Source organism: Thalassophryne amazonica, chromosome 14 (genome assembly GCF_902500255.1).
Source record: "Thalassophryne amazonica chromosome 14, fThaAma1.1, whole genome shotgun sequence".
Lineage (NCBI taxonomy): Eukaryota > Metazoa > Chordata > Actinopteri > Batrachoidiformes > Batrachoididae > Thalassophryne > Thalassophryne amazonica.
In genome coordinates, this window is record NC_047116.1 from 66,837,907 (window position 1) to 66,855,416 (window position 17,510).

The 17,510-nt window shown below is 42.7% G+C and overlaps 1 protein-coding gene across 4 annotated transcripts in view; it reads right to left on the reverse strand.

The window, feature by feature from the left end:
* The window catches only part of raph1a (Ras association (RalGDS/AF-6) and pleckstrin homology domains 1a), a 356,622-nt gene that overhangs the window by 189,066 nt on the left and 150,046 nt on the right, over window positions 1-17,510 (reverse strand). For all 4 annotated transcript variants that reach the window (XM_034185831.1, XM_034185830.1, XM_034185828.1 and 1 more), the window contains one exon: window positions 295-429. In XM_034185831.1, coding sequence (XP_034041722.1) covers window positions 295-429 — 135 coding nt within the window. Of the gene's footprint in view, window positions 1-294; window positions 430-17,510 lie in introns of those variants that run through there.

The window sequence follows — 17,510 nt, forward strand, 5'->3', positions numbered from 1 at the left end:
AGAAGTATAAAACTGCATTATAATTTTACTGCCATCCATAATAACAGTGGTTGTGTGTGGGTGAGTATGTGCGCATACTCACCCACACCCCCAGATGCAATGGCATGCATCTGTTCTTGAGTGTACATGCACATGTATGTGTGTGTGCACCTATATTTGCGTCCATGTATGTGTGTTGTTGAAGGAGTTTGTCTGTTGTGACTGGAAGGGATCGGCCCTTCAATGGAACTGCATACATTATCACACGTGTTATTACACAGCAGTAACAGCAGCACCAGAACCAGACTGGGGTACCTGTGTGAGTTTGTCCAGCTCTCCCAACCAGGCTCCAAACATCTTATCCAGATCCTGGTCCTCCTTCTCACTGTCATCCTCTTCCTCCTCCTCCTCCTCTCTGACCTCCACCTCTTCATCTGACAGCTGATCCATCTGACGAGGGTCAAAGAGAAGAACAGAGAAAACACCCTGAAGCTCTTCATCCATCACAAACAGTTGACCTGGAACTCTGTCGGCTGTCTTAGGGGTTCCCACACTTTGTTGCTCCTGTTTGGGTCCAGTCAGGCACGGAGCATTTTTACTGAGACCCCCTCCAGACTGAGATGCATATGACTACCACAACCAGAACAAAGCTGTTCATGCTTCAGAGTCTTGGTTTTCTTAAAACCTTTATTTAATCAAGTTAGTCCCATTGAGATCAAGACCTCTTTTGCAAGGAGACCTAGACAATTATAAAGTTTCCAATTCACTTAACCTAAATGTCTCTGGATGGGGGAGGGACCCAGAGCACCCATATGAAATCCACGCAAACACGGGGAGAACATGCTAAAACCACTCAGAAAGCCCACAGGTGGGAATCGAACCCATGATCTTCTTGCTGTGAGGCAACAGTGCTAACCACTAAGCCACCATGTTGATGATCAAGGACACAGCAATACTATTTAGTAGGGATGTCCCAATCCGATCACGTGATCGGAAATCGGGCCCGATCACGTGGTTTCAGACTTGATCGAAATCGGATGTTGCATCCCAATCAGGAATCCGATATAGATTTTATCCTCATTATTTTGATCAGCGCTATTTCAAGCTCATTCTTGCAGATTAATGGGCCTTTCATGCATCGGAAGCATCATAGGCATGAGACACATTGCTTTTTAGAGGGAGCGCGCATTGCCGCTTGTCGGCAGGTTGACGCGGTCAAAGTTCAACCCAATCTTTTTTTCTTAATTGAACAAAAGAAAAAAACACAAGTTCAACCGGATGTTCTCGCACACGCGTGCGGCTGAAACCGATTCCAGAGGAGAAAAGGGAACAAGAGTTGCGCAATAAATTTGGGAAGAAGAGATGGAATTGTAACCCGGACAGAGGTGGGGGGGAGTTAAGTGCACAAAGTTTCTTTCGCAGAACTGCTGTTTGTGTGTTTACATGCTCAGCCTGACGCCTCGATGGAATGACAAGAGGATGATGGACACTTTCCCACCAAAACTCTTGCTCAGTCATCCTTCTGTGTGCAGCAGGACCCGGTGCTGACCAAGTCCTCAGGACGATGATATGTCATCTGATTAACAAAAAGAAAAAAACAAATTGTCCTTTGATCGTTTGTCTGCAAAACGGAGCGAGAGATGGTGTGTGCATGGGCGACGTGCACACTCATCACATTTAGGAGCGAATCTTAAAGAGCTTCCGTCTTCATTCACGTTCACTGCGCTGCTCTGAACTTGTTGAACACTGATAAAGCATCAGAGGGGTACACTAAGGACTGTCAGGACGCAAATGTAAGTTTTTTTTTCTTTTACTTTTCAAGTTGACTTTTGAACTTTCGACGCTCTGAGCTGTGACGCAGCTTAAGCTGTCCAATAGGAACGATGCGTCGGGCCAAAACACGGAAGACTAGTGGCAGAAACCACTGATCTGTACAAATGGTAAATGGACTGCATTTATATAGCACTTTTCCATCTGCATCAGACACTCAAAACGCTTTACAATAATGCCTCACATTCACCCCGATGTCAGGGTGCTGCCAAACAAGGCGCTCACTACACACCGGGAGCAATAGGGCATTTAAGACCTTGCCCAAGGGCCCTTAGTGATTTTCCAATCAGGCGGGGATTTGAACCACAGATCAGTGCAGAAACCACATGTCTGAAGAAAAATCCTTGGAAATGTTTTTTGTTGTTGTTGTTTGTTACCTCAAAATTTCTGATTACTGTTTAAAAAGTTTTGAACACTTGTAATTAAAATAGCTAAATCAATAAATGTTTTTTTAGAAACCTTTCATCTATAAATTAAAATCACCTGTTATTTCAGATTAGATAATTTCTTGTTTAACATAAGGAACCTTGGACATTTATTTTTAGACAAATAAAATAACATGGAAATTTGTACTTTTTTTTTTTTTTTTTTTTAAGTCTGGTAGATTATTACTTGATTGTTCAAGCTACCTCAAGGAGAAGTGCACTGTTTAAGTGCTAAATAATAAAGGTGATCAAAATGAAAATATTACATTTGTTCATTGTTCATTCAGTTTTTTAAAGTATTGGATCGGGACTCTGTATCGGCAGATACTCAAAATCAAATGACTCGAATCGGATCGGGGCCAAAAAACCTGATCGGGACATCCCTAACTATTAGCAGTAGATGCAGTACTACTACTTCAGTTTGACTGACATTCAACCATAAATGATCTTTTGTTGAATAAACACAAAAAAAAAAGGCAATCCAAGTTTACGAGTAGTAATACTTCTTTTACACTAAACGTAGGTAAAGCAAAGGTACTTTCAGTTTACTTGTTATGAACCTACCAGAGAGATACTATCTCTCTGATAGGTTAGCAAGTAGGTTGCTAACCTATCGGAGGTTGGCAAGAGAGACTTGAGACCTTTGTTTGAATTCATGTCAGAGTGGAATGAGTGTGCCAAGAGCCGCGTGGTTTACCAGCTAAATTAAAGGCCAAGGCAAAATGGCCATTTTAGGCATATAAATGGTCGCCATTTCCAAATGAACAAAGATACACAAAAAATTTGGGATGGCAACAATGTCAATGACCAATATTGCGCCCTTCTAAAATGAAAAGAAAAGTTATCAGACAATTATTGAAAAGTTTTGGTCCAAATACCAAATTGCCTGTTTCGGCATAAACATGGCCGCCATTTCCAAACAAACGAATCTATGACTATAATTTTTTGATGTGAAATATGCCAACAACCCATACTACACCCTTGACTAATTAGAAAAAAAGTGTTATCAGACAGTTTATGAGAAAACTGCCTTTAAGTGCTCCAAATGGATTTTTTTTTTGACAGCCCCCCCCTCCATTTTGGTTTTACAGGACGGCTTTGAGATGGCGTTCAGACAGCTGTCGGTGGTTTTTCCATCGAGTGATTATCCGAGAAATTGTGGATGTGCCTGAACATGTCCCGTGAGGCTTCATCACGGCGTTGCTTGCACCATGCGGCACCACCGCGACGTGCAAAGCCTCAGCTAATCTTTCCATGACAAAAATTACTGTAACAGGGGAATGTGCCATTCATTTCCAAACTGGACGCTGTGTTTTATCCGGGACGTCATCTGACTAGCACAGGAATTGTGAAAAGACGTGGACATCAGCACTTTTTCAGCACACTGAGACAGACATGCGGAAGAATTCCGCGCATCGCATCGCGGCGGTGCCGCATGGCGCACAGCAACACCGTGATGAAGCCTCACGGGACATGTTCTGGCATGTCCAAGCACATCCACAATTTCTTGGATAATCACTCGATGGACCAACCAACGACAGCTGTCTGAACGCCATCTCAAAGCCGTCCTGTGAAACCAAAATGGAGGTGGTTTTGTCTCGCTCCAGTAGTGAATCCATCGTGACGCGTGAAGCCTCCGCTCGGCTTTCCATGACAAAATCTCTTGTTAAAATTGAAATCTGCCAGAAAATGGTTGATGTCCAGCTCTTGTGATAACCAGAGAAATGGCACACAATGGTCACGGATCCAGACAGCCATCCGTTTAGAAATGAAACGGTCGTTCAGCCTGTCGATGGCGGCTTCGGAGCGTGGCGCGCCCCACAGACGCTGGGGGCTGTCCTTAAAGCGACAGTAACACTCCTTATTCTCTCCCTTACCAAAAGGTAGTACATGCAAGTATGTTTCAAGTATACTTCCAGTATACTTTTTATATACTTATCAGTACTATGTTTTTTGGTAAGGGCTACCAAGCCCGTAACATTTTCACCGAAAGCCAGATAAATTTTTCTAATGGTTTCCAGCTGCCAGTCTCTAAAAGTTTCTGAAAAAATTCTGATGGAAAAAAAGCCCAAATCATTCCGCCATTTCCTGACAATGAAAATCAGACGAGGGGGCGGGACCACTCCTCACTCAAAGCCTGCTCACAGGCGAATGACGTAACCGACAGGCGTGGAAAAACTCACGCATGCGCACGAGGGTTCAAGCTTGTCTGACGCAATCACACGTGATTCAAATCCATATGGTTTTTGAAAAAAATAATAAGGTCGGATACTTTTCTAATAGACCTCGTACATGCACAAACACACACACACACAGTCAGCCTTATATCTATGCACAGCCACAGTAATTAAGCAATCAACACCAAACTTGGTATGGTGACTGGGGGCATCAAGGGGGAGGTCACTGGGGCCCTTAGGTTGGGCATATAGACAGTCTGCATGCTGTACACAGCAGGTAACGCACACCTTAACTCGCATGCAGTGCACACTGGCCCATTCGGATTCTAATTAAAGTTCACCCTTACCAGCCGTGACTATGTAGTAAGTAAATTGTGATGCTACTATCTGACCCGAGTACCATGTGAACTGTGTGTGTGTGTGTGTGTGTGTGTGCATCTGCACTTTGAACCTAAGGGCCCCAGTGACCTCCTCCTTCATGACCCCAGTCACCATACCAAGTTTGGTGTGAATTGCTTAATTAAAGCAAAAAACTGTGGCAAACACACAGGCATTGCCTTATATATATATATATATATATATATATATATATATATATATATATATATATATATATAAGAGAGAGAGAGAGAGAGAAGCTGAGTAACCCGTTCTACGCATGGGTAATAGGGAAGAATTTTAGCCATTTCATTGTATATTCCATGTGACTTTAGTTAAGGTGTAGTAAGTTGGATTGAATTGTGTGTATGCTGTCATCATTAATTTTCATAGAGCAATTTGTGACATTCATGACACTCAAGTGAATGATGATAAAAAGGTGATAGCATGTTAACACAGCAATGCTGTGGGATATATAATGTTCTTAGTGTCTCTGTAGATGTTTCTCCAGCTCTCTTACATTTCGTTCGTTTAGCACTTGAAGTTTTACGACTTAATGCCCCTTGCTTCTACAGTCTGCATGCTGTACACAGCAGGTACATTTTAAGTCACAAAACGCACACCTTGCATGCAGTGCGCAATGGCCGTATGGATTCTAATTAGTGTGATGCTTGGTACCTGACCTGAGTACAATGTGAACTGTAAAAATAAAGGCTCCAGTGAGCGGGTTGTGATCTAATATATAAGGCTGACAGTGTGTGTGTTTGCGCACGTGCGCTTTCAACCTAATGGCACCAGTGACCTCCCCATTGGTGCTACCAGTCACCATACCAAGTTTAAATCAAATCAAATCAATTTCATTTATATAGAGCCAAATCACAACAAACAGTTGCCCCAAGGCGCTTTATATTGCAAGGCAAAGCCATACAATAATTACAGAAAACCCCAACGGTCAAAACGACCCCCTGTGAGCAAGCACTTGGCGACAGTGGGAAGGAAAAACTCCCTTTTAACAGGAAGAAACCTCCAGCAGAACCAGGCTCAGGGAGGGGCAGTCTTCTGCTGGGACTGGTTGGGGCTGAGGGAGAGAACCAGGAAAAAGACATGCTGTGGAGGGGAGCAGAGATCAATCACTAATGATTAAATGCAGAGTGGTGCATACAGAGCAAAAAGAGAAATAAACACTCAGTGCATCATAGGAACCCCCCAGCAGTCTAAGTCTATAGCAGCATAACTAAGGGATGGTTCAGGGTCACCTGATCCAGCCCTAACTATAAGCTTTAGCAAAAAGGAAAGTTTTAAGACTAATCTTAAAAGTAGAGAGGGTGTCTGTCTCCCTGATCCGAATTGGGAGCTGGTTCCAGAGGAGAGGAGCCTGAAAGCTGAAGGCTCTGCCTGCCATTCTACTCTTACAAACCCCAGGAACTACAAGTAAGCCTGCAGTCTGAGAGCGAAGCGCTCTATTGGGGTGATATGATACTATGAGGTCCCTAAGATAAGATGGGACCTGATTATTCAAAACCTTTTAAGTAAGAAGAAGTTTTTTCATTTCTATTCTAGAATTAACAGGAAGCCAATGGAGAGGCCAATATGGGTGAGATATGCTCTCTCCTTCTAGTCCCTGTCAGTACTCTAGCTGCAGCATTTTGAATTAAATGCATCACTCTGAGACAAGACCTTTCTAATTTTAGAGATACTGCGCAAATGCAAAAAAGCAGTCCTACATATTTGTTTAATATGAGCAAAGAATGACATATCCTGATCAAAAATGACTCCAAGATTTCTCACAATATTACTAGAGGTCAGGGTAATGCCATCCAGAGTAAGGATCTGGTTAGACACCATGTTTCTAAGATTTCTAAGATCCTGCAGTTTAGCTAATTGGTGTGTGTCCTCTGGCTTCATGGATAGATAAAGCTGAGTATCATCTGCGTAACAATGAAAATTTAAGCAATGCTGTCTAATAATACTGCCTAAGGGAAGCATGTATAAACTGAATAAAATTGGTCCTAGCACAGAACCTTGTGGAACTCCATAATTAACCTTAGTCTGTGAAGAAGATTCCCCATTTACATGAACAAATTGTAATCTATTAGATAAATATGATTCAAACCACCGCAGCGCAGTGCCTTTAATACCTATGGCATGCTCTAATCTCTGTAATAAATTTTTATGGTCAACAGTATCAAAAGCAGCACTGAGGTCTAACAGAACAAGCACAGAGATGAGTCCACTGTCTGAGGCCATAAGAAGATCATTTGTAACCTTCACTAATGCTGTTTCTGTACTATGATGAATTCTAAACCCTGACTGAAACTCTTCAAATAGACCATTCCTCTGCAGATGATCAGTTAGCTGTTTTACAACTACCCTTTCAAGAATTTTTGAGAGAAAAGGAAGGTTGGAGATTGGCCTATAATTAGCTAAGATAGCTGGGTCAAGTGATGGCTTTTTAAGCAATGGTTTAATTACTGCCACCTTAAAAGCCTGTGGTACATAGCCAACTAATAAAGACAGATTGATCATATTTAAGATCGAAGCATTAATTAATGGTAGGGCTTCCTTGAGCAGCCTGGTAGGAATGGGGTCTAATAGACATGTTGATGGTTTGGAGGAAGTAACTAATGAAAATAACTCAGACAGAACAATCGGAGAGAACGAGTCTAACCAAATACCGGCATCACTGAAAGCAGCCAAAGAGAACGGTATGTCTTTGGGATGGTTATGAGTAATTTTTTCTCTAATAGTTAAAATTTTATTAGCAAAGAAAGTCATGAAATCATTACTAGTTAAAGTTAAAGGAATACTCGGCTCAATAGAGCTCTGACTCTTTGTCAGCCTGGCTACAGTGCTGAAAAGAAACCTGGGGTTGTTCTTCTTCAATTAGTGATGAGTAGTAAGATGTCCTAGCTTTACGGAGGGCTTTTTTTATAGAGCAACAGACTCTTTTTCCAGGCTAAGTGAAGATATAGATTGTGAGTTATACCACAGAGTCAGGCACTTCTGATTTAAGGCTCTCTTTTTCAGAGGAGCTACAGCATCCAAAGTTGTCCTCAATGAGGATATAAAACTATTGACGAGATAATCTATCTCACTCACAGTGTTTAGGTAGCTACTCTGCCCTGTGTTGGTATATGGCATTGGAGAACATAAAGAAGGAATCATATCCTTAAACCTAGTTACAGCGCTTTCTGAAAGACTTCTACTGTAATGAAACTTATTCCCCTCTGCTGGGTAGTCCATCAGAGTAAATGTAAATGTTATTAAGAAATGATCAAACAGAAGGGGGTTTTCAGGGAATACTGTTAAGTCTTCAATTTCCATACCATAAGTCAGAACAAGATTTAAGGTATGATTAAAGTGGTGGGTGGACTCATTTACATTTTGAGCAAAGCCAATCGAGTCTAACAATAGATTAAATGCAGTGTTGAGGCTGTCATTCCCAGCATCTGTGTGGATGTTAAAATCGCCCACTATAATTATCTTATCTGAGCTAAGCACTAAGTCAGACAAAAAGTCCAAAAATTCACAGAGAAACTCACAGTAACAACCAGGTGGACGACAGATAACAACAAATAAAACTGGGTTTTGGGACTTCCAATTTGGATGGACAAGACTAAGAGACAAGCTTTCAAATGAATTAAAGCTCTGTCTGGGTTTTTGATTAATTAATAAGCTGGAGTGGAAGATTGCTGCTAATCCTCCGCCTCGGCCCCTGCTACGAGCGTTCTGGCAGTTAGTGTGACTCATTTAAACTAACATATTCATCCTGCTGTAACCAGGTTTCTGTAAGGCAGAATAAATCAATATGTTGATCAATTATTATATCATTTACTAACAGGGACTTAGAAGAGAGAGATCTAATGTTTAATAGACCACATTTAACTGTTTAGTCTGTGGTGCAGTTGAAGGTGCTATATTATTTTTTCTTTTTGAATTTTTATGCTTGAATAGATTTTTGCTGGTTATTGGTGGTCTGGGAGCAGGCACCGTCTCAACGGGGATGGGGTAATGAGGGGATGGCAGGGGGAGAGAAGCTGCAGAGAGGTGTGTAAGACTACAACTCTGCTTCCTGGTCCCAACCCTGGATAGTCACGGTTTGGAGGATTTAAGAAAATTGGCCAGATTTCTAGAAATGAGAGCTGCTCCATCCAAAGTGGGATGGATGCCGTCTCTCCTAACAAGACCAGGTTTCCCCCAGAAGCTTTGCCAATTATCTATGAAGCCCACCTCAATTTTGGACACCACTCAGACAACCAGCAATTCAGGGAGAACATGCGGCTAAACATGTCACTCCCGGTCCGATTGGGGAGGGGCCCAGAGAAAACTACAGAGTCCTACATTGTTTTTGCAAAGTTACACACCGATTCAATGTTAATTTTAGTGACCTCCGACTGGCTTAACCGGATGTCATTTCTGCCGACGTGAATGAAAATCTTACCAAATTTATGCTTAGCCATAGCCAGCAGTTTCAAATTTCCTTCGATGTCGCCTGCTCTAGCCCCCGGAAGACAACTGACTATGGTTGCTGGTGTCGCTAACTTCACATTTCTCAAAACAGAGTCGCCAATAACCAGAGTTTGATCCTCGGCGGGTGTGTCGCCAAGTGGGGAAAAACGGTTAGAGATGTGAACGGGTTGGCGGTGTACACGGGGCTTCTGTTTAGGACTACGCTTCCTCCTCACAGTCACCCAGTCGGCCTGCTTTCCCGGCTGCTCGGGATCTGCCGGGGGGGAACTAACGGCGGCTAAGCTACCTTGGTCCGCACCGACTACAGGGGCCTGGCTAGCTGTTGGATTTTCCAAGGTGCGGAGCCGAGTCTCCAATTCGCCCAGCCTGGCCTCCAAAGCTACGAATAAGCTACACTTATTACAAGTACCATTACTGCTAAAGGAGGCCGAGGAATAACTAAACATTTCACACCCAGAGCAGAAAAGTGCGGTAGAGACAGGAGAAGCCGCCATGCTAAACCGGCTAAGAGCTAGTAGCTGCGCTAAGCTAGCGGATTCCTAAAAACATGCAAAGTGAATAATGTGTAAATAATTTAGAGGTGATTCAGCAGAGGGAGTGCTTTAGTTAAGGCACGTGAAGATTATACTGTGAAACAAATCGTTATCTAGTTAACTAGATAAATCTAACTGCGCAGATTAAACAGCTAACAGATACAGCAAAACACCGCTGTGCTCCGGAACAGGAAGTGATACAATACCGCAGTGAGAGCCAACCACCAGTAGAGGCAGGAATGAGGAATGACCATTTAATGTCTATTGTTTAATTCCTGTGGCTGAGCATAGATATAAGGCTGGCAGTGTGTGTATATATGTGTGTACGCGCACATAAAACCGAAGAGCCCCAGTGACACCCCTCTCCGCCCAAATGGTGCCCCCAGTCACCATACCAAGTTTGGTGTTGATTGCTTAATTACAGTGGCTGTGCATAGATACAAAGCTGACCGTGTGTGTGTACATGTGCTTTGAACCTGAGGGCCCCAGTGACCTCCCCCCTTGGTGCCCCCATTCACCATACCAAGTTTGTTGTTGATTGCTTAATTAGTTATGGCTGTGTATAGATACAATGCTGACCGTGTGTGTGTGCGCACGCGCACGTTCGCAAACCGACGCTTTCCCCATTGGTACCCACAGTCACCATACCAAGTTTGGTGTCGATTGCTTAATTACTGTGGCTGTGCATAACGAGCACAAACCATGCCACATACATACATAGACACAGACTGACTTTTATAAGTGTGTATGTGTGTTAGCGCATGTGCGCTTTCAATCTAAGAGCCCCAGTGACCTCCCCCTTGGTGCCCCCAGTCACCATACCAAGTTTGGTGTCAACTGCTTAATAACTGTGGCAGTTCACCCCGAACACAAACAGTGCCACATACATACATACATACACTGCCTTTTATATATTAGACTAGCTGAGTTACCGGGGTCCGCCAATCTGGATCCAAAATTCAGTGGAGTCTTCCATGCCCTAATATGTATCTGTTGAATTGTCTTATTTATCAGTGTTTTGTTATTGTTGAGTCTGTGTGCCGACTAAATTCATTCAATTCATTCATTCATTCTTTCGTGCAAATTTGGTGAGAACCTGTAAAGCAGTTCTGAAATAATCGTTCATAACCTATACAAAGTGAAATCTTGATGCAGAATCCGGATCCAGATCTGGATCACCTCCAAACTTTCAGTGGAGTCTTCTATGCCCTAATATCTATCTGTTGTGCAAATTTGGTGAGAATCCATGAAGTACTTTTGACGTAATCATTCAAAGCATATATAAAGTGAAATTTTGATCCAGAATCCGGATTCAGATTCAAATCACCTCCAAAATTTATTGGAGTCTTCCATGCCCAAATATCTACAACCCCAATTCCAATAAAGTTGGGACGTTGTGTAAAATGTAAATAAAAACACAATACAATGATTTGCAAAGCCTCTTCAACCTATATTCAACTGAATACACCACAAAGACAAGATATTTAATGTTCAAACTGATAAACTGTATTGTTATTGTTTTTGTGCATATATTTGCTGATTTTAAAATGGATGCCTGCAACACGTTTCAGAAAAAGCTGGGACAGTGGTATGTTTACCACTGCGTTACATCAGCTTTCCTTCTAACAACACTCAATAAACAATTGGGAACTGAGGACACTAATTGTTGAAGCTTTGTAGGTGGAATTCTTTGCCATTCTTGCTTGATGTACAACTTAAGTTGTTCAACAGTCCGAGGTCTCCGTTGTTATATTTTGTGCTTCATAATGCACCACACATTTTCAATGGGCGACAGGTCTGGACTGCAGGCAGGCCAGTCTAGTACCCGCACTCTTTTACTACTTATGCTGTTGTAACACGTGCAGAATGTGGCTTGGCATTGTCTTGCTGAAATAAGCAGGGACGTCCCTGAAAAAGACGTTGCTTGGATGGCAGCATGTGGTGCTCCAAAACCTGGCTGTACCTTTCAGAATGGATGGTGCCATCACAGATGTGTAAGTTGCCCATGCCATGGACACTAACACACCCCACACCATCACAGATGCTGGCTTTTCAACTTTGCACTGATAACAATGTGGATGGTCTTTTTACTTATTTGTTCGGAGGACACAGCGTCCATGATTTCCAAAAACAATTTGAAATGTGGACTCATCAGACCACAGCACACTTTTCCACTTTGAGTCTGTCCATTTCAAATGAGCGCGGGCCCAGAAAAGGCGGCGACATTTCTGGATCTGGATGTTGTTGATGTATGGCTTTTGTTTTGAATGGTAGGGTTTTAACTTGCACTTGTAGATGTAGCGACAAACTGTGTTAACTGACAATGGTTTTCTGAAGTGTTCCTGAGCCCACATGGTAAGATCCTTTACACAGTGATGTCAGATTTTAATACAGTGCCGCCTGAGGGATCGAAGGTAATGGGTAATCAATGTTGGTTTTCGACCTTGCCGCTTACGTGCAGAACATTCTCCAAATTCTCTGAATCTTCTGATTATATTATGGCCTGTAGATGATGGAATTCCTTGCAAATGAACGTTGAGAAACATTGTTCTTAAACTGTTGGACTATTTGTAAACACAGTTGTTCACAAAGTGGTGATGCTCATGCGGGATCCATCTTTGCTTGTGAATGGCTAAGCCTGTTCATCTGTGGAATGTTCCAAACAGGTGTTCTTTGAGCATTCATAAACTTTCTCAGTCTTTTGTTGCCCCTGTCCCAGCTTTTTTGAAATGTGTTGCAGGCATCCATTTCAAAATGAGCACATATTTGCACAAAAAAAAAAGTTTATCAGTTTGAACATTAAATATCTTGTAGTTGTGGTGTATTCAACTGAATATAGGTTGAAGAGGATTTGCAAATCATTGTATTCTGTTTTTATTTACATTTCACACAGCGTCCCAACTTCATTGGAATTGGGGTTGTATCTGTGGTGAAAATTTGGTCAGGATCCATTAAGTCGTGTTGACGTAATCCTTCAAAGCCTATATAAAGTGAATCTTGATCCAGAATCAGGTTTTGAATCCGGATCATCTCCAAAATTGAATGGAATCTTCCATGGCCTAATATGTATCCGTGGTGAAAATTTAGTGAGAATCCGTGAAGTAGTTTTGACGTAATCCTTCAAAGCCTCTATAAAGCTGGCCGTGTGTGTGTGTGGGTGTGCGCACGCGCGTGTTCATGCACATACACTTTCAACCTAAGGCCCCAGTGACCTCCCCCTTGGTGCACCCAATCACCATACCAAGTTTGGTGTCGATTGCTTAATTACTGCGGCTGTTCACCCCCAACACAAACCGTGCCACATACGTATACATACATACATACATAGATTGCCTTTTATATAGAGAGAGATCACGATCTGCTCACTGGAGTCCTTATTGTCGCAGTTCACATGATACTCAGGTCAAATAGCACACCAAGACATGCATTTTTTTCAATTAAACAATACCTGCTGTGTACGGCATGCCACAGCACTGCAGTGATATATACCTTTTTAATCATCATTCACTTGAATCTCATGAATGTCACAAATTGCTCTATGAAAATTAATGATGACAACATACACACAATGCAATTTACAATTGCACAATGCAATGCAAGGGACATGAAATATACAATGGGGATGGTTTGGATGTGGAAGGAAAACTGACGGCTTTATTAACTGTATGAACCTTAAATCATGAACATATGTACAAAGATAAATGCATATACGAGGTCTGTTAGAAAAGTATTGGACCTTTTTATTTTTTGCAAAAACCTGATGGATTTGAATCACATGTGCTTGCATGAGCAAACCTTGAACCTTCGTGCGCATGCGTGAACTTTTTCACGCCTGACGACTGCATCAATTTCTGGTAAGCAGCCTTTGTGTGGGGACGTGTGTTGTGCGCTCGGCGGATTTTCATGTCAAGGAAAATGCGGAATGACTGGAGCAGCGCTACTGCATCAAATTTTGCCAGAAACTGGGCGACAGCCAGGTGAAAACCATTCGGAAGATACAGACGGCTTTCAGTGACGATCCTATGGGCATCACACAGATTAAGGAGCGGTACAACCGGTTTAAAGATGTCCGCACAACGGTGGAGAGAGAGCCACGCTCCGGTCGGCCATCAACATGCTGAAACGACCAGATCATTTCCAAAGTGAACACTGTGGTGATGCAGGACCGTCGTGTGACATCAGCAATTTTTCGGTACATTCCACTGTGACAGAAGATTTGGCCATGAAAAGAGTGGCGGCGAAATTCAGGCTGCTGCTGACGGCGGAGCAAAAGCGCCTCCGTGTTGAAGTCTCACAAGACATGCTGTGACATGCCCACCTCTTCCACAATTTCTCGGATAGTCACACAACTGAAAAGTCACAGAAAGCCGTCTGAATCATCCGAATGGTTTCCACCTGGCTGTCGCCCAGTTTCTGGCAAAATTTGATGCGGCGCTGAGCGCACAATACACGTCCTCACACAAAGGCTGTACTGCTTACCAGAAAATGATGCAATCGACAGGCGTGAAAAAGTTCACGCATGCGCACTAAGGTTCAAGTTTGCTCATGCAAGCACACGTGATTCAAATCCATCAGGTTTTTGCAAAAAATAAAAAGGTCCGATACTTTTCTAACAGACCTCGTATATATACAAGAAATGAAATTGTTCCATTCCATGAAAGTAATTTATCAATATCACAGAATATCAAAATAGATATCAGTTTGGCCAACTTAAATCATATTCTGGGTATAGATCATATCTCAGGTTTCAGGCAATCATGTTTTGGGTGCACCCTTATAACTTGAACTTCTTTACTCTTAGAGTCAAGTTACTTCATTCATTTTCCCAAATTCACAGAAATCAAAAAGAAGACAGTGTGGTTCAGTTCCTATCACAAACACTCTAGTGAAGAGGATATCCCATACAGGAGCCATGAACCTCTGCTTCCAGGCAATGAATAAAAGCACAATAAGTTCAGCTCAAAATAAGAAGAAAAAAATATAGACAACAATGTAATCGTGGGTCCAGTGCTCCAAGATGGGGAAAAGGAAATAAGTCTATGGGATTTCCAGAGGAAACATAATTCAGGCTATATATGAGGTCTGCAGAACTGGGCATACCACACCGTAGAGTGAAGCAGGAATTAGGAATGGGTCTCTTTCTCTCTCTCTAGATCCAAATGGGTTGGCTCACCATCAGGCCCTTTGGAAGATCTTCCAGGAAAGAAAATAACATAAGAAAAAACAAACCTGACCAATCTCTGGGTTTGGTGGGACATGTGCACAAAATGGCAGCATGCCCCGGTAAGGCCACTCGGTTTCTGGATAACAAGTAAACTAATGAGCAATGAAATGGTGGATGCCTTTAATGAAATGTGTTTCTGGAGGATGTATTACAGTGATGCTCAAATAGGACCTTTAAAAAAATGTAGTTTTCCACACTCCGACGCACACGCAGGACAAGGGCTGGGATCAATGCTTCCAGCTAGCATTAGCAAATGAGGTAACGGCTAACGTGTCGAATAACTCACGCTTTAGTTGCTCTCAACAAGCTAACTCTTTCTGGACAGCTCACTCACTTGGCAGCAAATAGTTCCAGCAAAGTTTTGTCAATTTTTCTAGATTATTTTTTTCCTTTAATTTTTTTGGACCACGTGTATTCTTTGCTCCACTCTGGCACCATGTTCTCTCTCTGTTGATCAGGTACATGTGACCTCCCTCCCCGCAGGCGCACCCAAGTAAACCACTAGGCGGGAGGACAAACAGAATCACTAGCCGTAGCAACGTGTAAGAACTCGGACATACATGGGAAATGCAACACTGAACTTCCAACATTTCATAAGAAATGAATTAGTTTAACTGCACATCTATTTTATCTTTGTTTCTCTCCTCTGTAACCCAAAATATTAAAGGAGACCTGCATTGAAATAAATGTGGTCAGATTTCAGAAAATAAATAGCTGATATGTATTTATAAGACCCTTGTGAATGCAGTAAAGTAAATCTGTAAGCCCAAATTTGTAATTCAGCGGAGAAATATTTGTTTAAAAATGACAAATTTGCAGCTAACATTTAGCCCTCTGTGAAAACAGTTTGTACATCTGGATCATTTCCATGACGTCGGTGACAAGACAACGCGTTCGCGCCTTCAGTCCGATCCCGCATTGAAATTGATTTTATCTCTTAGTAATGTTACTGTTATACACATCCTGGTTCCAACATCCAAAAGTAAGCTGTAATGAATGTGAGATACAGCTCTGCTTGCTCAGATCCGGGGATCAGATCAGCGGCGGCATCGACAGCGGGCAACATTATTCCCCGACACCCTGCTCTCACTGCCCCCGATACGCTTACCGAGTGCATGCGCTCGTTAAATGCTGCCGCGGCACTCACACCCCCGTGTCTGCTGTGCAGCCAGCACCACCTCTCTGTCTACTGAATGGAGTTGCAGCCAACTTGGCACAAGTCCAGAGACTACACGCTCGCCGTTTTAATGCAGTGCGCGCGGTGACACCTGTTGCTCGCAAGGACAGACTTCTTGCTGCAAAATCCGCAGCGCCGCACGTCTCGGTAATTGGAGCCGCAGAGCTCCGTGGCCGCTGAGAGAGGTTTATATATTTTTAATGACTTGAATTCTTTGCGGGTCTCGACTCCGTAGCCCGCGACGGTACACCGGAGGTGAAAGACAGTAGATTTTCAATGCGACAGCACTCAATCAAACGAGCGTATGAAAAAGTCCACAAAAATAATTTTCAAGCACAAATAAAAGAAATGTGTACTCACCAAGCATACCGCAAGACAATATGAAGTTTTAAAAAGTAGATCCTTCCGTATAAGACAAGAAAAAGGTGCAGATGCAAACTGACGTAAATCCATAAATTACAGTTGGCGCGTGCAATGCATGCTGGGAGAGGGTCTTGTCCCCGACGTCTCGGCAGCGTCCATGATGAGAGGGACAATTTGCGGAGGGCTAAATATTAGCTGTAATTTTGTCATTTTCAAATGAAGATTTCTCCGTTGAATGACAGATCTGGGCTTGCAGATTTACTTTACTACATTCAGAAGGATCTTATGTGTAAATATAAGTCATTTTTTGGTCCAAAGATCTGACTGCATTTATTTCAATGCAGGTCTACTTTAAAGGGGGTTACATTTACACACCCACATCAGAGTCAACTCCCCCCCTGACTTCTGCTCTTGGCATAACGCAGCTGTTTCCTCCCGGCAATTTTTTTTGTGCTGCTCAAACTGCATTACAGGAGATTTCAACTTAGTAAAGACAGCTGCAGAATCATGCCACACTGTGCATGGTTTCTTCCTCCTTTGCCATTCTCAGGACATACTGTGCATCAGTTCCTTTAGAAGCATTGCGCAGCAACTCCTCCTTCGGGTCCAAGCACCCACTGTCCATATCTGCATTAAATGTTCAACATAAACAAGACTTATTCAAAATGTTCCAACAGATTTATTCTCAAAATCTCCCTGTTGATGATCCTTTCCTCTCCTTGTCTTCACCTTTTCCAGTAACATTTCTCCTTTATGACAGGTTTACTCATTGGCATGCAAGATCTGCGTGCCAGTGAGCAGATCAAACTCGTGCAAGTGTCAAGTTGCCTAGTGTCACAGCTTTGTCCTTACCTCTTCCCTCTTGCTAAAGAGGCCGTCCCCACCAAACACACACACACACACACCCCCCACAGAGCAGCGCTACAATTAGATCCCTGTGGTTAGAACAGTCTG